Below are 22,809 nucleotides of genomic sequence, written 5' to 3' on the forward strand. Positions count from 1 at the left end.
GAACAAAGTTGTACACAACCTGATTAGATTTCTTGTCATTTTATCGCTTTATGCAATCTTCTACCGAGAATACTGGAATATATTTCTCCTCGTTTGTGACCGTGCTTTAGCGCCTTAAAAGGACCAAATAATTCAGAGGATGTCCTACCGGTGCAGAACTGTAAGGGCGACCAATGCACGGCAATCTGCAAAATGTGGAGCCTGCTTTAAGAAAACTGACCTATAGTGTATGTTCTTATTATGAATATTATGAAATGACTGAGGTCAACGGCAACTATACGGAAGCCTAATTATGATCCGTGTCGAAAAAGCTTAGGCCGCGAAGAGAGGCGATGACTTGTATAACAGAAATCTGCGTAATAGAGTGTCTGCTGTTCATCGTTCTCCCTCCCCTGCACCTTAGCTTTAAAGAGTACTGCACGTTTCTAACGCGTTTGTGCTAGCGTCCCCTTAAGCGGGAGATCCGATGATTCCCTCCGGAGCTTCGCCCACTCATCATCATTCACCTCGTGGATCTGCTGCCATTTTTTTTTGGTCTATCCATGGCAGTCTTAGAATGAACTGAATGGATTACTAAACGGGTCTCCCTTTTATATATGAAAGCGTGGTGACGTCACGAAGTATATATATATATACATATATACGAAACCTGCCGGGCCGCCGCCAGAGGCGTCGACTGCAGTCAACGGACGCCAGGCGCGTTCGGTGCGAACGCTAGGAAACGCCATCGTCGTCGGCAGCAGCTCTATACGCATCGAATGCCTCACTCCTCTCCACCTGGCATCCGCTATGCTGCCCGATGCTATTTTTACACTCTGATTTCCCTGTTTCTCAGCTGTCTCTCCCCCAGCTCGGCAAAGCTATCACACAGCCGGTACGGGGTACGGCGGTTTGTGTTTACGCCACGAAAGTTTCCATCCAACGAGAGGTACACGTACAGCTTCGCTGTATAAGAACGGATTGTATAGGCTAGTTGTCAACAAAATTCCATGTAACAAGAAATCCTGTAGAATATCGGGGCACTCACCTTAAAACGACAAGTCTGGTGAATGTTCAAAATCTTCTCAACGTTTTGTTTCTCTGTCAGGATGAAGGTGGCCCCACTATCTTGAACTTGATACAAAACTTCACCTGCGCACAGATAAAAATAAAAAAGGATGCCGTTTCGCCCGAGAACCAAGCACTGGTTGTGACAGCAAATTATTCTACAACATGAAGGAAGGCTCGTTGTTTCATTGGTCCTTGAAATTGCAGTGTACAGGGTCGACCACATCTAAGGTGAACACCTCATTAGTATTCAACACCTCATAGAAGCTGATGTTCAGCACATGATTCGAAAAATCATTATTGTGTTTATCGACACCATGATTACACATCGTATAACGAACATTTCACTCGTGAAGTAGAATAAACGCTGTAGTTTTCCCGGCTTGAATACTAATGAGGTGTTGTGGTCGACCCTGTACATTCGCTTGCTAATTACGTTACCAAGCATGGTATCACGGTTGCACGCGCAACCAGTAGATCTGGCTCGATGACCACCAACACGTTATGACAACCCTGGCGCGATGAAGAGCGGCATCAGCGGCGAGCGAATTGCCCTTCAGGCTGCCCCCCGCTTAAGCTCAATATCGGCGCAGAAGCACACAGCGCACAAGAAACCATCAGCCCTTGGCGAACGTAACATTTGCACCCACAGCACATGACTTCCAAGATTACCTCCAGTGCTTCTCGCCGTATGGTCACTGACCGTAGCCCCTCCTTCATATCGCACGAGTTTGCACACTGACTTCATTTGGTATACAGCATTCCACAACATCGGTAAATAAACCATCCGCAGAGCCATGATCTGGTCGAACGTGTTTTAAAAACAGTTTTTCAAGTTCATAACATAACAGTAGACAATAAAGCCCACCTTGAATAGGGATTATATCAAATAGTTGTGTTCGGATCTCAGGAGAATAGATAGGCGTACAGAGAGATGTTTAGATTTTATGCATTTCCTAAAAATCTCCTGTGGCAGATAGAATTCTAGTCTTTAAGCTAGAAAACTAATACGATAAAACGTAACGCGATAAAAGCTTTTCGGAGAGACCGACGCGACGAGAAGGGGTCCAGAGAAGGACAAGAGATCCGGGAGAAAAGCAGATGTGCCGGTGGCTGCGGTCATAACGGTCCTTTTGGCATAATTGTGAGTCGGATAGTCGCTCATGAGCTATCTGACGTGCCAGATGGGCTCGCGCCGCAGCATCGCGGGCATACTCCAGTGGTATGTTGTGGAACAGAAGGTAGGAGCGTGTCAAAAGGCAATGCAGGGTGGTGACCATAGAGGATTTAAAACGGCGAAAAACCGGCAGTGTCGTGACGGGAGGAGTGGTACGCGAACGTGACGTATGGCAAAGCGCTGTCCCAGTCCCGATGATCGTAGAGGCGGACATTACTTTCACGAACAGTCGAAATGCATAATTGATTAACCAACTAAAGTTCACTAATGAGATTTTGTAGCGTTAGCTACACTGGCCTAGCCAAGCCCGTTTCGCGCGGCACATCAAGAGCCGTGCTGCGCATGCGCAAGGATCAGTGATGTCACACGGCTTGCGCACCGTAGCCACCGGAGCCGGCACCTCTCGCGCACTCCTCCGCCGACGCGCGCGACTCACCGCCGCCGGTCTGCGCATTCCAGAGGAGTGACGTCGTAGCCGTGGTAGACGCACTGGCGCCGGCGCGCGCTCGCTGTGCAGTCGCCTTCTGACACTGCGCTGGAGCCGCTGCGCTTCTGACTGGCGTTTGCCAGTGTGGTATAGCCATGGAGAAGGAGAGCGCAAATGCTGCTCAACAGCGCAGAAGAACGGAGAAGCTTGACTCATCGGATCCCGAAGTAGTTGCCTGGCAATTAGCGGTTGAGCGTAGGAGACAACCAGGAAAGCTAAGAATAATCAGCTGAACTTTGCTAACGCTACGTATATCCTGGCATAGCCGAGCTAAGCCACTGCAACTTTTTTAATATATATTGTGACGGGGCGTCAAATAGATAAAAGAGGGACAGGATTTATATACAGGGACGGATGACAGAGATGGCCAAGATGGCTGAACACGCGCAGCGTCCCCCGGCGATCGTCGTCTTCTTCCTTAATGCAAGGAGGCGGACCCTAACATTTAACCGCCCTGGCGGGCTGAGCGCCGCCTCGGCGCAGACTAATTATAAGAGGACGTGAAGGAAAAGTACGGCTTCAGTCGGGATACGTGCACGACGTCACGAGATGGCAGGGTATATGGTGAAGAACTGTTCAGTGGGGTGATTTCATAGTTCACGTCACTAAGTTGCCGTAAGACCTTGTAAGGTCCGGTGTAACGCGATAAAAGATTTTCGGAGAGACCGACGCGACGAGAAGGGGTCCAGAGAAGGACAAGAGATCCCGGAGAAAAGCAGAGGTGCCGGTGGCTGCGGTCATAACGGTCCTTTTGGCATAATTGTGAGTCGGATAGTCGCTCATGAGCTATCTGACGTGCCAGATGAGCTCGCGCCGCAGCATCGCGGGCATACTCCGTGGTATGTTGTGGAACAGAAGGTAGGAGCGCGTCAAAAGGCAATGCAGGGTGGTGACCATACAGGATGTAAAACGGCGAAAAACCGGCGGTGTCGTGACGGGAGGAGTTGTACGCGAACGTGACGTATGGCGAAGCGCTGTCCCAGTCCCGATGATCGTCAGACACCTACATCGACAGCATATCGGTTAAGGTGCGGTTCAGCCTTTCGGTGAGCCCGTTGATCTGCGGGTGGTGCGCAGTAGTGAGCTTGTGCTCCACAGAACAGGAAAGAAGGAGACCATTCACAACTTTCGACAAGAAATAGCGGCCTCGGTTTGTGAGCAGTTGCCGAGGAGCACCATGACGAAGGATGACGTCATGCAGGAGGAAATCGGCGACGTCAGTGGCGCAACTAGTCGGCAAAGCTCGCGTGATGGGAAAACGCGTAGCCTAGTCGGTCGCAACTGCAATCCACTTGTTCGTTGAAGCAGATGTAGGAAATGGACCGAGGAGGTCGAGACCGACGCGGTAGAATTGCTCCAGGGGTATGTGAATAGGATGCAGAAGGCCTGCAGGCAACCCTGAGGGCCATTTACGTCGCTGACAAAGGTCACACGCAGCAACGTAGCGTCGAACAGATCGGTTCAGCCCCGGCCAGAAAGACCGGCGCCGCACGCGATCGTATCTCCGGGATACCCCAAGATGGCCAGTGGTCGGCGCATGGTGGAGTTCTTTGAGAACAGCAGTACGAAGATGCTTGGGTAGAACAAGCAGAAGCTCTGGGCCGTCGGGAGTGGTACTACGACGATAAAGAATATCGTCGTGAAGCTCAAACAGACGAAGCGATGGGTCGGGCTTACGAGAATGGAGGCGGCCAATTATGAATCGTAACGTGTCGTCACTTTGCTGTTCAGCGCGTATGTTGGCCAGATCTGCAATAGCCATGACGATGTCACCGGTATCACGTTCGCCGGTGTCGGGAGGGTCGACAGGGTAGCGTGATAAACAGTCAGCATCTTGGTGCATCCGGCCAGATTTGTAGAGCACGTCAAAGGCGTACTCCTGTAGTCGTAACTCCCAGCGCCCAAGCCTTCCTGTAGGATCCTTCAGCGACGAGAGCCAGGAAAGGGCATGGTGGTCCGTGACAACGCAAAACGTTTGGGAAAATAAGGGCGGAATTTTGCCACAGCCCAGACCAAATCCAGGCATTCGCGCTCAGTTATTGAATAATTCCGCTCCGACGACGAGAGAAGGCGGCTGGCGTAGGCAATGACACGGTCCTGGTCGATCTGGCGTTAAGCGAGTACTGCACCTATGCCATGGCCACTAGCATCGGTGCGAACCCTGTAGCATCGGTGCGAACTAGCACCGGTACGCACCTTGTCGGGGTCAGGTTGGACACCGCTAGCACTAACAAGGTGACCGAGAACGGTGATGTGAAGCCGCGCGAAACGACACTTGGAGGAGTTAAGTTGTAGGCCAGCGCGGCGAAACACATCGAGAATGGCTGACAGGCGGGCTAGGTGGTCCTCAAAAGTAGGCGAAAACACAATCACGTCATCTAGATAGCATAAACACGTAGACCACTTATAGCCCCGAAGGAGAGAATCCATAATTCGCTCGAAGGTTGCGGGGACATTACACAATCCAAAAGGCATAACCTTGAATTGGTAAAGTCCATCTAGTGTGACGAATGCAGTCTTTGCACGGTCCATGGCATCAATGGTAATCTGCCAGTATCCGGAGCGTAGGTCGATGGAGGAAAAGTACGTGGTGTCGAGGAGGCAGTCCATAGCGGCATCGATTCGGGGCAGGGGGTAGGCGTCCTTGCGTGTGATGTTGTTCAAGCGTCGGTAGTCAACACAAAAGCGCCAGCTGCCGTCCTTATTTTTTACTAGCACCACAGGGGACGCCCACGGACAGGGAGAAGGTTCAATAACGCCTTTTGTGAGCGTTTTGTAAACTTCGCCTTGGATCACACGACGTTCGGCGAGGGAGACAGGATAGGGACGGCGGCGGATAGGGCCCGCGTTCCATGTGTCAATGCGATGTTGGACAACTGACGTTTGGCTCAGAGAACGATCGTCTAAGTCGAAAATGTCGTGGTAAGACTCCAGGAAGCGGCGAAAGTGAGTAGCTTGATCAGAAGGAAGGTCAGCAGGCATCATTCCGATAAATACATCGCGCGGCGAACTGCTTGTGGTGCAAATGAAGGACGAACTGGAGGGACTGGTGGGATCCAACGCGCAAATTTCGCAGTCTTCGGCAGCTGGGATGGCGGCGAGTGACATGCCTGCATGAATCAGTTGAGGAGAGGCGCTGAAATTTAAAATAGGAATGCGATGTGGTTGCCGGAGACAGTCACGAGGGTGTTAGGCACGGTGACGTTCCTGGCGAGCAGAACGTCTGTTGCCGGTGACAGCACGTAAGTGCCATCAGCGACAGGAGGGCTCGAGACCATAGTGATATACATGGCGGCTTGCGGGGGCATGCGCACATAGTCGAGAGAGCAGAGACGTGCCGAAGGGGTGGTTGGGGCATCGGCTAGGTGAAGTAGTTCGAGCTGCAGAAGGCCAGTTGCAGAGTCAATTAGGGCAGAATGATTTGCGAGAAAGTCCACACCAAGTATAACGTCGTACGGACATTGGTCAAGAACGGCAAATAAAACAGTAGTAGGGTAACTGGCGATTGTGACGCGGACGGTGCACATGCCAAGGATGGTGGGAGTTCCTCCCTCGGCCACTCGTACAACGTGGGAAGCAGCAGGTGGACCACCTTTTTTAGGCGACGGTGAAGAGCAGAGCTCATGGCAGAAATATGAGCCCCGGTGTCGAAAAGTGCAGAAATCGTCACGCCATCAACGGCGACGTCCAACACACAGTGTCAAGTCGCCAGAGTAACTAGAGGGTTTTGTGGCAGAGTCATAGATGCAGAGCTACCTCCAGGCGCTGCATCGTTTATTTTTCCAGAGTGAAGGAGCCACGGTTGCTCGGCGACGGGGCGCGCCGAGGTGGCGGGAGGACGGACGGCGGTACGGTTGCGAACGCGCGACTGGTGACCTCTAGGTGACGGCGAGCGGCTGGACCATGTCGTGGCAGCGTCAGGATTGTAGGGCTGTACCGCAGATAGTGGCTCAAAAGGGCAGCGATCAAGGCGGCGAGCATGGCCAAAGGATGGAGTACGTGGCGGGAACAACCAGCGGTTGTGACAGTAGCGAGAAACGTGCCCGAAACGGCGGCAGTTAAAGCAGATAGGCCGATCGTCTTCAGTTCGCCAATAAGCAGGGTTCCGCGATCATGGAGCGAACCGTGGATACCGAGGGAACGATGTCGGGGCCCCGAAAGCGGATGTAGGGCTAACAACGGCGCAAACAGTGTGAACCCCGAGATTTGTGAGTTCGTTTCGCCCGATGGCTTGGACAAGTGAAACTACCGGTGTGCTCGAGTCGCCGGCGTTAGAGCTGGTAAAGAGGTTAGCGGGAGCCATTGCCTCGATTTCGTGGCGGAAAATCCTCGTCAATTCGGCCGACGGCTGCGAAAGGTTAGATTGCGGCCGCTCTTCACACGAAGACGTTGCAGCGGTGTTGGGGAAGCCGGGCGAATCTATTTGACGCCCCATCACACATTGGTGGAGGTGCTGGGTAGCCGGGCGAATGGTCGTTCAATACGGCGGCTCTTAGCCTACTCGAAGCGCTGACACTCCTCGATCATGGCATCGACGGTTGTACAATTTCTGCACATGAACAAATTGAATGCGACGTCCCCTATCCCTTTCAGGACGTGGCCAACCATTGCCAGACTCTGGCATGTTACTGTCAGCTTTACGGCACAGCGCCAGCATATCCTGTATGTACAACAAATATGATTCCGTGGACGTCTGGGCGTGAGTTGACAGCTGTTGCTCCGGAGCGATTTTTCGACTGGAGGCCTTACTGAACAGGTCACGGAGCTTTTCTTTGAATGCATCCCAGCTCCCAAAGTTGGCCTCGTGATTGTCATACCACAACTTCGCCGTTCCGCTCAGATAAAACACCACATTGGCCAGCATGACTGTCAAGTCCCAGTGTTTGGAATCGCTCACCCGTTCGTATAGCGTGAGCGATTCCTCAAAGTCGATACCCTCGGTGCCGTTGAACGTTCCAGGGTCTCGGGGTTGGACTCCTACAATCGGTGTCCGCGGCGCAGAAGCAGATTCCGGTTGGTGTGCCGTGGTGGTCGCACCGCAGCGCCGACCGCTTCAGAGCTCCGTCGTCTGGCGAGAATACCCAGCACCTTCCACCAATGTGTGATGTGGCGTCAAATAGATAAAAGATGGACATGATTTATATACAGGGACTGTTGAAAGCGATGGCCAAGATGGCTGAACATGCGCAGCATTCCCCGGCGATCGCTGTCTTCTTCCTTAATGCAAAGAGGTGGCCCCTAACAATATCTGTGGAACATTCTAATTGACGAATTGTAACCAGTGAGTTCGCAAGGCGAATTTGCTTGGAACAAATTTTCAATTTGATAGCAGTTTCAAGCTGCTCATTCTCAATGTGTGCGGTAAGCGCAATGGCCATCCCATAATTTTTTTTTCCTCAGCGCAGAAAACGGGCGCCTGTTAGAAAAGGAAAATGGAACAACAGCGCGTACTGCCGCAAGTTTGATAGTGTACATCTCGAAATACGTGTAAGTCTTCTACTCATTTCAAGCGGATGTGCTTTCGAGGCTCACCGCCTACAATTAATAAATTGCAATATGTGCGGTAAGCCATGGCTGCCAACCTGTGCGATTTAAAATTTTTTAAATCCCCGCGAAATATAGAACGGTGACAGTAGGCGGAGGGGATGGGGGAGCGGATAGCATGGCATGCGTTCTTAACAACATACTGAAAATATTCACGAAGTAAATATCGCTGACTGTGTGTGTTCATAAGTGTGAGTGAGCACATGTCCTGAGAAAATAGTCGTAAGTGAGAGTGAGTGAGCATCCGTTTATTCTGCTGACGTATGAGCGCAGGAAACCTGCGGCGCGAGTAGGGTTTAATGTACACTAAAGGCAATTACTAAGTGGACGTGTACTGTTAAAATAGCATTCTAAAAACCTCGCAGAGCTTCTTTCGTTCCAAGAAAATACTTAGTTTACGAGAAGAGTGTGTCTGAATTGTCCGCATACCTGTAGCACAATTAAAATTGCCCGCCCTGAGCGGGGAGGCATGACGTTGCGAACGCCATCACCGCCCTTTACTGCCGTCAGTGAGTGAAATGGCACCCGGCACCCGACAGATGGGGTAAACCCAAACGCAAGGCCACGGAGAAACCGAGACTCAAAACTAGCTCTCCCTCACACCATTACAATATTAGGGCGCCAACAAATTTGTCGAACATGCAAAATGGTGCAAATGAATGTCAGAAAAATTAGGCAGTCAGAAAAATGAAATCACGATGGTGAAATAGATTACGGTAACTATTTAGCGCGAGCTTAATAGAAAATTCGCTTAACCTGTTTGGCTCAGTGTTGTCTTCCATTAAAGAAAGTCGCACTGTCGCCCGAAAGGCGAAGCATTGGTTGCGATAGCAAACTAGTGGACAGCTATACGAAGTAAGCATAGCAGTTTTATTGGCTGTATAAACTTGTAAACATACACATACTAACTAAATTAACAAGCATGGTGTCGCGCGCACACAAGAAAACGTGAACGTATCTCGCACGATGACCGCGGAAACTCGCTGTCAAGAGAGGGAGGGGTTTATATCCGGCGAGGCAGAGAGGTCTGCCTGAGCGATAGCTTGCTCTGGCCTGCTACTCTACACTTCAGAGGAGGGGGGGGGGGGGGCGCGATGAATGATGATGATGATAAGATAAGGAGGTGCGTATATACATGTCCATTTCGTTGGGGTCACTCTAGAGTAGTGCGTCGAGTCCAGTGGCTTGAAGGAAGGCTATAGTCGCTCCGATAACTACAGCTGCGCTGTTGGCGTCAGGCCAAGGACCTAATACAATCTCGTCAGATATTGGGCTTTTAGTAACTCGTTCAATAGTATAAATAAGGCTGTGCCGTTCTCGCGCATACGCTGGGCATAAGCAAAATATATTGTTACGCGAAGGACGAGTCAGTAAGACTACCAACTATTTACAGGTTGTATTTACAACAGTGGTCGCAGCGCTGACCGGTTAGATTCACAGCGCGAGCCCAGCTCCTTCTTCCTCTTCGTTTCTCGAGTGGTGGCGCCCGCGCGCCTTGTTCAAACAACCAAATACCACACGCGTGTAGCATAATCCCCCGGCGGCAGAAGCGACGTCCCGGAGCGTCTAAACGTCATCACTGGGAGGGTGATACTGCGTCAGTCGTGTAACGTGCACGATATCACTGGACTGGGAAGCAGATGGGGCGTCAGGGGCGATCTCGTAGGTGACGGGAGTCACGACACGAAGCACTCGGTAGGGGCCTGTGTAACGAGACAGCAGTTTTTCTGACAGGCCAGCCTGACGCGACGGAGACCATAGAATCCCCAAAGAACCAGGCGGGAAGTGCACGTCGCGATGTCGCTGGTCGTACAAACGCCTTTGACTCTCTTGGGAGTGCAGAATGCGGTCATGGGCAATTTACCTTGCGTGGGCAGCGCGGCCGATGGCATCAAGTGCATATTCACTGGTGGGTGCTGCGTGAACAGGGAGGGTTGTGTCGAGGGGAAGTGCTGGTTCTCGGCCAAACAGAAGGAAAAATAGCGAATAACCGGCTGTGTCGTGGCGCGAGAAATTATACGCAAAGGTGACAAACAGTAGAGCGAGGTCCCAGTCAGTGTGGTCGGAAGACATATACTTCGCGAGCATGTCTTTGAGAGTGCGATTAAGACGCTCCGTGAGGCCATTTGTTTGCGGATGGTATGACGTGGATAGCTTGTGTCTCGTCGCACAGGACTGGAGGATGTCCGCGATAACTTTTGACAGGAATGTCCGGCCACGGTCTGTGAGAAGTTGTCGCGGAGCTCCATGTAATAAAATCACGTCCGTAGAAGAAAATCGGCAACATCTGTGGCGCAGCTTGTAGGCAGCGCTCGGTTGATGGCGTAGCGCGGGGCGTAATCTGTGGCCACAGCGATCCACCTGTTCCCAGATGTAGAAAGAGGAAAAGGACCAAATAAACCTAAACCAACCCGAAAGAATGGTTCCGCGGAAATGTCAATTGGTTGAAGGTACCCAGCAGGGAGCGTCGACGGTGTCTTGCGTCGCTGGCATTTCTCACACGCAGCTACGTATCTTCGAACGGAGCGAGCAATCCCTCGCCAAACTAAGCGTCGGCGGATCCGGTCGTAGGTACGTGACACACCGAGGTGACCGGCAGTGGGGAGGTCGTGAAGTTCGTGGAGAACAGCCGAGCGATCGAAGGTGTTTAGGGATCACAAGGAGTAATGCTGGGCCGTCGGGGTGAACGTTGTGGCGGTAGAGTATGCCATCTTGAAGTGTGAATAAGCGAAGGGAGCTGTCGGCAAGTGACGATTCCAGTCGGTCAATGATGATTCACAAGGACGGGTCACGGCGCTGCTCGTTGGCGACATGGACCAGTGGAAAAACACAGAGAACGCAGGCGTCGGTGTCAGGTTCAGACGTGGAGGTCGGGTCTTGGACTGGGTAGCGAGAGAGGCAGTCTGCGTCCTGGTGTTGGCGTCCCGACTTGTACGTCACTGTGTAGGGATATTCTTCTGGTCGGAGAGCCCAACGACCGAGCCTGCCAGTAGGATCCTTGAACGACGAAAGCCAACACAGAGCATCATGGTCTGTGATTACTGAGAAGGGCTTGCCATATAAATATGGGCGGAACTTTGAAACAGCCCAGACGAGAGCAAGAGATTCGCGCTCGGTAATCGAATAGTTGCGCTCTGCAGTTGTCAGGAGCCGGCTAGCGTAGGCTATAATGCGGTCGTGTCCGTGTTGCCGTTGCGCTAAGACTGCGCCGATCCCATTACCACTGGCATCGGTTCGGACCTCTGTAGGTGCGGACGGGTCAAAGTGGGCCAAGATCGGTGGATTGGTCAGAATCGTAATAAGGCGTGAAAATGCGGCAGCCTGAGGGGAACCCCACGTAAAAGGCACGTCTTTCTTCAGAAGTTCAGTGAGTGCTCGAGCGATTGCTGCGAAATCTTTCACAAACCGTCGTAAATAAGAGCAGAGCCCCACAACACTCCGGACGTCTTTGACAGACTTAGGTACAGGAAAAGCTGGTACTGCTCGAACCTTCTCCGGGTCGAGTTGTACTCCGGAAGCATCGACGAGATGGCCGAGCACTGTAATCTGTCGGCGCCCGAAGTGGCACTTCGATGAGTTTAATTGGAGCCCAGCCTTGCGAAAGACGTCAAGAATAGCTGCAACGCGCTCAAGGTGCGTCTCAAACGTAGAAGAAAACACAAGGACGTCGTCGAGGTAACAAAGGCAAGTTGACCATTTGAAACCTTGAAGCAGAGAGTCCATCATCCGTTCGAACGTGGCGGGGGCATTGCATAAACCAAACGGCATAACCTTAAATTGGTAGAGGCCATCTGGAGTGACGAAAGCGGTCTTTTCTTGGTCCTGCTCATCGACGGAAATCTGCCAATAACCAGATCGAAGGTCAATGGACGAAAAGTATTTGGCACCGTGAATACAGTCAAGAGCGTCGTCAATTCATGGTAATGGGTAAATGTCCTTTTTAGTGATACGGTTTAGGTGGCGGTAATCAACGGAGAAACGCCACGTGCCATATTTGTTTTTGACGAGTGTGGTGACACTGCATACGAGTGCGCCGCGTATGCGTGTCGGAATAAACAGTCGACGAGCTGTGCTCTAGGTGACGAAAGGAAAGAACCCCTCTTCATTGTGCTGGCCGATAATATACACTCTGAGGGACGTCACGTGGTAAAAGTAGCTGGGCGACAACTGCGTGCGCCAAGCTATCTGTCGTGACGTCACACGCCGAACGCAGGCAGGCGATTAACAGCACATCCCTCTTTTTCAAGCACAGGAACATTAGCACATACATGATAGAGAATATATGTTGTGCTAGAAAAAACAAAACGCCAAACCACGTATCGAAGCTCAGTCTTATGGTTTTTTTTTTCACCACACAGGAACATTCGCAGATACATGGTACAGAATATATGCAGTACTAGAAGAAACAAAACAGGAAACCACTACTCATCAAAGCCCAATCGCATGGGTTTCTTAACCACTCTACCAAATCGCGTTACAGTGCTAGTGGGGTCACCATTGGCCACAGCGCGAGTCGGAGGCACCGCTGAATCTGTTGCATTCGAGCAATCTGGGCTATGAGCCAATTGTGCCGCGCTCGGCTGCTCTGCGTTTTCTGGAAATTCTTAAGTTTCCATAGTTTCCGTGTGCGCCCTTCCTATTGCGAGACGATTAAGCATTCTCCTGTTTCGGCGGAGGCCAACACCGTCTTCTGTTCGCACTACATATGACCGCGGTTTCGGTGCTGGTGAGATGACTGTGGCCTTGGATTGCATGTCTGTCACCCAGACCAGGTCACCTGATTCTAGCTTGGGAAGCCGTCTGGCACGATGACGTCGGTTGTAGTAGCGGCATTGCCGCCGCCTGACCTTCTGGTCGCTAGCCACGACTTCTTTCGGGCTGTTTTTTTCCGGATTTCGATGAAGTGGAAGCATTGGGACTCGTCCTCAGTCGCCTACCCATAAGTATTTCCGCAGGACTGACCCCAAGGATGCCGGGCGTCGCGACCTGTAAGCCAACAATGCCAGGTAAGGTTCTTTAGCCTTTAGAAGGAGGTGCTTAACCGTCTGAACCATTCGCTCAACTTCCCCGTTGCCCTGCGGGCGCCTCGGACTCACGGTGACATGGCGAAACCCGTATGACACAGCAAACTGTTCAAACTCAGTAGCCACGAACTGAGGACCGTTGTCGGTCACCACGCACTCAGGGATTCCATGCCTAGCATAAACACTTTTCAGTCTATCAATGACCGTTCTAGACCTCGTGGAGGGAAGAATGGCTACCTCAGGGTAACGTGAAAGATAATCCACGGCGACAAGGTATGCCTGGCCGTTCATTTCGCACAGATCTACTCCCACTCTCTCCCAAGGAAACGATGGTGTTGCGGTTGCTATGATAGGCTCGGCTAGTTGCTGGGCATGTTGTGCGCAAGCAGTGCACTGATTCACGAACTGTGCCAGTTCGGTGCTCAATCCTGGCCACCAGACAGAACCTTTAGCAACACTGCGACAACGCCTGATACCTTGGTGCCCATCATGCAGTCTGCACAGCACTTCATTTCTTAGAGACTGTGGGATTACAAGCCTTGTTCCTTTCAACAAGAGACCATCAATCATGCTAAGGCATGCTCTATCTTGCCAGTACGGTATGAAGAAAGAAGGTTTATTCGGTTTCCTTGGCCAATTGGTTTTACACAGCCTGCGCAGGTGTTTGCAAACGGGATCATTAATTTGACATTCTCTCACTCTAGATAAAAAATTGTCTCCCGTTTCCCAGCCAAGCAAACTCGCCTTAGAGTATGCTGTGATATCTGACACACTCAATCCTTTTTCAGAATCGCTGCGTGCAACAGGGGATCGCGAAAGGGTGTCGGCTGTGACTAGCGATTTGCCGGGAACGTACTGGACACTGTAAAGATAGCGCATTAGGCGTAGCCGGAAGCGTTGAATTCGAGGGGGCATATCGTAAATGGCCATCTGGCCCAGTAACGATACTAAAGGCTTGTGATCAGTTTCAAAGGTAACGTTTAGGCCACGGATGTACTCGTCAAATCTTTCGGCTGCCCACGTCAGTGCTAGCGCTTCTTTTTCTATCTTGGAGTATCGCCGTTCTGTGTTCGTGAGGGATCGAGACGCGAAGGCTATTGGTCTACGGTGACCTTCTTTCTGCGTTTGAAAAAGGACAGCTCCCAGTCCGAAAGAGGATGCGTCCGCTGAAAGGATGGTAGGAAGCGTTGCATCGTACATGGCCATACACTGCGCAGAACAAATTAGCCCTTTCAGCTCGTTCAGCGCTTTTGCTTGGTCACACCCCCAGACACATTCGGTATCTTTGTGCAAAAGTGCACGCAGCGGAGCAGTAGTTCGCGCCAGGTGAGGCAGAAAGTGACCTAGGTGATCGGCCCTACCAAGCAAGCTTCTCAGTTCGGTGACATTTTTCGGTGCGTTTAGTTTCTTAATAGCGCTAACCTTGGCTGGATCAGGCTTAATTCCATTCCCATTCAGAATATGACCAAAAAATTTCACTTTATTAACGCCAAACAGGCACTTTTCTTTGTTCAGAGTCACGTTTGCGCTAGCTAGGCGTGACATAACATCACCTGAACGTTCGTCGTGCTGGGCTTTCGTTTCACCAAACACTAAAATGTCATCCATGACGTTGACAACACCTGGCAGGCCACATAGGATTTCAGACATTCTTTTCTGGAAATACTCTGGAGCAGACGTAATTCCGAATGGTAGTCTGGTAAAACAGTACCTCCCGAATAGAGTCAAGAACGTAGTTAGTTCTTCAGAGTCCCTACTTAGTCGGACTTGATGGAACCCCGAGAAAGCGTCAAGCTTCGAAAACCATTTCGCACCCGCCAGAGAGCCTAATGCTTGATCGACCGTAGGTAGCGTGAAGCGCTCACGAACAACGCACTTATTTAACTTTGTCAGGTCGACGCATACTCTCAGTTCCCCCGACGGTTTCGTTACCAGGACTATTCCTGCGCACCAATCAGTGGGGCCGTCTACTTTTCTAATTATTCCCATGCGAACGAGTCTCTCGATTTCGTGCTTTAGCCTTTCCATGAGCGGAATCAGCACTCACCGCGGAACGGTTATCGCATGTGGAATTGCGCCCGGTTGTGGCCTGATAGTGTATTCCCCTGGGATAGTGCCTAGACTACGACCCATGCGCGGAAAAAGTGTCTCATACCGTTGCTTGTCTGCAGTAAGTGAGTCGGCAAATTTAACGATACCTAAAGCCTCTAAGGCTGGCAGCCCGAGAAAAACATCGCGAAGAGGGCTAACGACATAGCACGTTTGACGGGCAGTCCTCCCTTTCCACGCAATCTCTGCGCCAAATTTGCCTAGAACATTGAGCTTGTTGCCGCCCGCCCCCTGTAGTACCTCGTCTGCGTTATCCAGGTGGGTGGGCAATCCTGGAAATGTAGAAGGTAGAACCGACACTTCTGCACCCGAATCAACTTTAGCAAGGATAGGCACAGAGTTTACGAGAACATGCACATATCGCGCTTTCCGGGCCGCGTCAATTGCGCCAATGAAAGTTTCTCCGGTACCATGTTCGACAGCAGAGACACGTACCTTTCTTCGCGATGACCCAACTTTCTTAAGGCAGGCTTTCGCAAAATGTCCTTTGTTACCACAGTAGTGGCACTTGGAAGCTTTTGCTGGGCCCGTCGACCTAGGGTGCGCGTCGCCGGTGCAGTAGGGGCACCGTTCCCCATTGTGCTGTGGGCGTTTCGGGTGGCCCACGGCGTCCACGATGGCGCCTTGGTCCTGAAGTTCTGGCGGACTCCCGATGTGGACACCTTCCGGTCGAAGGCTCTGCTGCTGCTGTCGCACGGTTTCCTTGAGGCGAGCCTTGGCCAGCGCTGTAGCCAATGTCAGCTGCGGATCCATCTGCAAGGCTTCGGATAGTTGCGCGTCCCGGAGACCGACGACAAACCTGTCACGGATGAGTCTCTTCTTCATATCCCCGAAGTCGCAGCGGTTTGCCAGCACATGAAGTGCGGTTGCGAACTGATCCACCGATTCTTCTGGCCGTTGCTGGCGTCTGTGAAAGCAGGCACTTTCATACACAATGTTCCGCTCTTTGACGAAATGACTGTCGAACTTCTGCTTCACGACATCATAACATTTTGCTTCTTCGTCGGTCAGCCCAAATGTAGCGAATACTTCGCGGGCTTGGCGTCCCATTGTGTAAAGTAGCGTGCGTACCTGGGCCTCTCCTGAAAGTTCGTTGGGAGCTGTGGCGAAGCGGTAGTCATCGAAGTGGTCGATCCACGCTGGCCACTCTGACGTTTTGTCAAAGTCCAGCGGTGGTGGCTGCTGTAGCCCCGGGATTACCCTTGCGGGCTTGTTTGCCATTTTCTGGAAATGCTGCCGCCCACGGCCTCAGCGAGATAGTTGACCACCGCCCACTTCTGACACCATGTGGTGACACTGCATACGAGTGCGCCGCGTATGCGTGTCGGAATAAACAGTCGACGAGCTGTGCTCTAGGTGACGAAAGGAAAGAACCCCTCTTCATTGTGCTGGCCGATAATATAGACTCTGAGGGACGTCACGTGGTAAGAGTAGCTGGGCGACAACTGCGTGCGCCAAGCTATCTGTCGTGACGTCACACGCCGAACACAGGCAGGCGATAACAGCAGCACAACGAGCACGACCGGCGACGCCCAAGGGCTCGACGAGGGCTCAACAATGCCTTTGGAGAGCATCTCATTGACTTCCTGCTGAATAACTTGCCGCTCTGCCGTGGACACGCGATACGGTCGGCGATGAATGGGAACAGCATCACCAGTGTTTATCCAATGCTTAACAAGGGACGTATGACCAAGTGGGCGATTGTCAGTGTCAAATATGTCGTGGTAGGAAAGCAAAAGGCGATATAGGGCGTCTGCTTGGCCAGGGGCGAAGTCCGGAGCGACCATGGGACGTAATGGGCCGTCGAGGTTCAAGGCATCCTGCGGGTAATCAGGAGGATCCGGAGACGCGTCGGTTGCAAAAGCAGTGACGTGGTCGTCTGTCACTGACCGGAGCGTGGCCACCGCTATGCCTTCAGGTAACACTTGCTTCGTCAAGCCAAAATTGACAACGGGGAGACACATCCGATTAGCGGCAAGGGTAACGACGGAGTGTGGCACAGAGATGTCGCGCGCCAGGAGGACATCACGAATAGGGGCGACAACATAGTCGCCATTAGGCACGGTTGCCGTTGAGGCGAATTCGACGAAGGTTAGGGCTTTTGGAGGTAACCGAACTAACGCTGTAGTGCATAGGGTGTTCGGTTGTTCGGGGCGAACGTCGGAAAGAAGAGGAAGCTCGAGGCACAGCGTACCGGTGCAACAGTCGATGAGGGCAGAATGCGTCGTCAGAAAGTCGAGCCCGAAGATTAGGTCATGAGGGCAACTGGTCGGCACGGTGAACAGGACTGGAACTTGGCGGCCAGCAATTCCTACGCGAGCAGTGCACATACCACAGACGGCAACAGTGGCGCCATTGGCGACGCGTACGGCTCGAGTGACGGCAGGCGTAAGAACTTTTTTGAGGCGACGACATAGGTTAGCGCTCATTATGGACACTTGAGCTCCAGTATCAATAAATGCCGTCAACGGGACACCATCTACGTCTACTTCAATTAGGTTCGTGTTCGTGAGGAGCGTCAACGGAGGATTTGGACAGGAAGAACGTGATGCAACAATATGATCAAGTGTTTCTGGCACCTGGTAGTGGTCGCAGTTGGGACCAGGTCACTGCAGCCGATGATATGCATATAACACCTCATGAGTGCAACACCAAGACGAATCCGACTATCATACTCGTTATACTCCTCTTCAGTTTATGAGGCATGCGGAACTTGATTTCTGGGTCCCATTTGTGCAGTCGCCTGTGTCGTCGATCTGGTTTGGTCCAGTGCTGAAGTGTAGAGTTGCGCATATCGCACCGAAGCAGGGCATTCATGTTTGTTCGTGAGAATGCAATGCTTAGTTCAGGTGCATTATTCACAGCTATTTTAGCTTCAGTGGCTGCTTGTTCATTTCCTATCATGCCACAGTGTGCAGGTATCCACTGATGGTGGCATGGTGGCCGCTTTTTGTCGCAATGTAGAGTAAGTTCTGCGATTTCGAGAGCTGAAATATAATAAGGGTCTTGCCTCATAGCACACTCAATGCCTTGAAGAACGGATTTGGCGTCGAAAAATAAAATCCATGTGCGAGGAGGCTCTCCTGCAAGGAGTCGTATTGCCTCGCGGATAACAAGTTCTGCGGCAGTTGAAGTGGACTTGTGGTCTAATTTAAACCATCGAGCGATGGTCATTTGCGGAATGACAAAGGCTGCGGCGGAGGCACATGGGGTAACAGACCCATCAGTATATACGTGTGAAGTACCACCGTATACTGTAGAAATGTGCGATAGAGTAAGTGGCTTAGGGCCAGTGGATGAAACACAGAGACAGAAGAGAGAGAGAAAGACGTTTATTAAATAATAAAAAATAGAAAATTGTACATGTATGAAAAGGCAACCCCAGTGGTTTTTCCGGTGAGGTGCCTAGATTAAGTTAATGGTTTCGCTTCTTATAAGGTAGGTGAGCAAGCTGTCATATATAGCTTTGCGGTGTTGAGGGTCCCTCTAGGGAGGATCCAGTCATTGAGTGTGACGACTGAGCTCTGCAGCCCAGCAAGGCAGATTCTTCGCAGTGAGGATAGGCCAGGACATGTCCATAGCAAGTGGTGTGCTGTGGCTGTCACACCCGTGGTGCAAGTTCCACAGGTGGGGTCAAGCGACTTGTCAAGGTATTGGGCTTTGAACGCAGGCGTGACTACCGTGCCGGTGCGTAGACGGTGGAGTGCCACACGTTCCCGGCGTGGAAGCCCATGGAGGGAGGGGGTCGTGGCCTTCGGGCAGAAGCGCTTGTAGAGCAAGCTGTCTATGCTGTCGGAGCTGCAGGTGAGCATCGACAGCGTCGACATCTTCTGCCGATCGAGCTGTGACGGAAACGGGGCAAAGAGAATGGGGGGTGGGTAAATTTGCTCCCCGCGCGAGCGCGTCCACTCGCTCATTCCCTCCTGAGCCCATATGACTCGGTATCCAATGAATGTGTAGCTCAGTTCCTTTGTGCCGCAGAAGTGTTGCTTCTTCGTGGATGGCGGTTGCCAGCGGGTGTGCGTCAATCTTGCTTAGTTCGCGTACGGTGTCTTGCGAATCCGTGTATACGTGTAGAGAGCGGCGATGCTCAAGGCGGCCATATCTGCCTGCCTGAGCAACCTCTAGAATCGCTTGTAGTTCTGCGCCAGTTGTACTTAATGGTGTGCTATGAGTAGTTGTTGCTGTGTTGCTGCCGTCGCGGTTCGTCCAGGCAGTACTGACATGATTCTGTGAAACAGAATCTGTGTAAATGCATTGAGCTGTACTATCGTTGAGGATGGCTCTGCGGTGATGGTAACGCCTCCGACTTATTTCATTTACTCCCACAATGAAACACATGACTTCCTCGTAAGCCCAGGAATTTGAAGTTTACAAGTGGTTTAGGCAGGACCCACGGAGGTGCTCCAGGAATGCATGGGGAGGAGAATAATGATGGAAGAATGTTCTGATGACGCGATATAGCTCTTGAAAAACTGTAGTTTCGGTGTGTGGCAGGGAGTGCTGATAGGGGATGTTGCCTATGTCGGGTCAACAAGCGTAGGTGCACTCTAAGAGGTTCGTATACATCGATAGGAAAAGCCCGAGCTAACGTAATGGTTCCATTGGTTGAAGTGCAGCGTGGTAGGCTCAATCACGTGCGCAATCCTTGAATTTGGATGCACTGTAGCGTCCGCACACAGCTAGGTCTCATGTTCGAGGACACCGGCATCCTGTATCTTATATAGTCTACAAACAGGGCTTGGTACAATTGAAGAGACGATTCCGACGGGCCTCATCTTGTTCCTGCCACAGCCCGAAGCACAAGAACAAAACTTGTCAGTTTTGACTTCAGTGCAGTCACGTGCCTTGACCAGGATAGTTCATGGTCTATGATTACACCAAAGAACTTGTGGTGTGTTACGTAAGGTATCGCTGTTCCATTAACAACTATCGGCTATTTAGTCATTTGTTTGCGCGTGAATGCAAGCACTGCATATTTTTCAATTGAGAGTGTGAGGCCCTGACGTCGTAAGTACTCGGCTGTGATTGTCACTGCACGTTGCAGATGCGCGCGCAGTTTCGGACGCGTAGCACCAGATACCCATATGAATATATCGTCGGCATATGCGGGAATCTTTACTGTGTTTGGAAGCTCAGACGCAAGTTCAATCGATGCCACATTGAAGAGAGTCGGACTGAGAACTCCTCCTTGGGGAACACTGCGGTGAATATTATATTGACCGGCGTCTCCGGCGTCTCCTCTTGTTGACATATACACGGTACGGCCACTCAGATAACTAACGATCCAAGCATATAGTCGGCCACCGACGACTAAATCTTCTAGCACATCAAGGATCGCATAATGCACAACATTGTCACATATGCCCTTAATGTCAAGGAAAACTGCCCCCACTAATCTGCGTCTACTTTCCTGTTCAACTTAGGAGATCAAGTTGACCACACCGTCAATGGCAGATCGGCCTCTTCTAAACCTATGCATAGATTGGGGAAAGCGGGTATTGCTTTCTAAGAACCACTTTAATCTTGACAGTACCATCCTTTCTATCACTTTGCTGACGCAGCTGACTAAGGCGATCTCGCATGTAGGTGGAAAGTTCATTAGGGCACTTTCCCGGTGTGAGCAATGCAATAATGCGGCTGCATTGCAATTAGCTGTAACATTTGCTGACTTCCAAGAGATGTTATAGTAGCACAACAGGATATGTCGTGCTTCTGTGCCAAGATGACGGAGCTGTAGTAAGCAAGCGCGGCAGCAGCATTGAACGAATTGACCTTCGTCCCGCCGCTCGCATCAATCGTGAACTAGGCCGCGAAACCAGAGCGCAGGGAGGAAGGACTCTGCCCCCGCAGCAGATGGCTTTCAAGATAAGCCGCCCGGGCGGGAGTACGTGGCGTAGTACGCGGCCTCCCATCGCTCACCCGGGAAGTTTGCGGAGCCTTGCGGCCCGGCAGGCGCGCGCGGTTGCTCCGGCGGCGCAGAGTAAACCCACCCCCCTCTTCCCTACCCTCCCATCGGAGCGTTGCGCGCGAATGGAAGAGGGTGCGCTTCCTTCCCGCCTTTGCATGCGCGAGACTTGAGCCGCCATTGCCGGCTCACCCTCGCAAGCTTTCAGTCGCACATAAAGCATACGGCGCGCGGCGACGATTATATATCACCTGTGGACTATTATGGAACCTCACGGCAACGACGACAGCGATGGAGATGGCGATGCCAACACGAGAAATGCGCCTGGAGCATCCATATAATTGATATCGCAATAATAAAGTTTGATAAAACTTCGTCATGACCGATGCCGCGGATGCGGCTTGCGCTCACCAATCGCGCAGGCCAATGCGTCCTCGCGGGTAGTCGCAAAGTGCAGACACCACACACGCGACCTTGACTCCCTCCACTTCCAGTTTAGTCTGCGCTGAGCAAAATACACTTTATGCCTTCATGCGAGCTACCGTAGTTCCGTCCAGTCACCGCATAGCACAAATTTGTCAGGTGTTCTCGGTAGCTTGACGGCGGATCGCCCGCGGACCCAACTCCGCTTCAGGCACGGGATCGTCCGCTGAACCCATGCACGTGATCTCACGCCTGATCACCGATGTGGTACTTTCTGCAGCGACTTGCCGCCCGCCGCACCCTCCGGCTATGCTAAACCAGCACCTGCCGCGCAGCACCGCGTGCTGCTGCGTCGCAGTCGGCGACCAAAGTCGCCAGCGTTGCGGTTTTTTTCTGGCGCCGAGTGTGGGGGGCACGACGATGATAACGGCAGTGTCGGCAGGACTACTAGTGCTATCTAGTAGCTGTTTGCAGAAATTCAACAGCTCACGGCTATGCACGTGACGCTTAGCAACACGTTCATTTTAATGACAAGATCTGCTTTAGCAACTTTCGATCAATTTCAGAAGGTTCTCAACTTGCACGCAGCTTGTGGAAACAGTGCATGATTTGGCAAATTCAACATGTAATGGACACCAAATTGATGCACTTTTTATGGACTTTGAAAAGGCTTTCCACAAGGTTTCGCATAAAAAAAAAACTTTTTAAGCTCGAAAAAGACAACAGAACAGAAAACTGGTAACTTGGCTGAACGCTTATTTGGCAATAGGCATCAATATGTCGTTTTCAAAGATCACTCGTCAGCCGACTTCCAGTTGACTCTGGAGTCCCACAAAATTCAGTGCTTGGGCCATTACTGTTTTTAATATTTATTAACGACATTGTACGCGACATCCCCGGTAACATAAAACTGTTCGCTGATGACTGTGTACTATACTCCACTGTCAAAAATTCTGCCGATCAACTCTTAATAAATGAGGCCTATCAGAAAGTTTCAGCATGGTGCCAAGCCTCGCAAATGTCCATTACCTTTAACAAAAAGCCTTCATGAAAATTATAAAAAAGAAAAACCCTGTTGCCTTCGCCTATA

At 51.5% G+C, this 22,809-nt stretch overlaps 1 protein-coding gene across 1 annotated transcript in view; it reads right to left on the reverse strand.

Annotated features, from left to right (window-relative positions):
• Positions 1–22,809, reverse strand: part of LOC119461744 (uncharacterized) — a 124,527-nt gene that overhangs the window by 40,750 nt on the left and 60,968 nt on the right. The window contains exon 4 of the mRNA XM_049672994.1: positions 1,028–1,131. Coding sequence (XP_049528951.1) covers positions 1,028–1,131 — 104 coding nt within the window. The remainder of the gene's footprint in view (positions 1–1,027; positions 1,132–22,809) is intronic.

The sequence above is a fragment of the Dermacentor silvarum genome, chromosome 8 (assembly GCF_013339745.2).
Source record: "Dermacentor silvarum isolate Dsil-2018 chromosome 8, BIME_Dsil_1.4, whole genome shotgun sequence".
NCBI lineage: Eukaryota > Metazoa > Arthropoda > Arachnida > Ixodida > Ixodidae > Dermacentor > Dermacentor silvarum.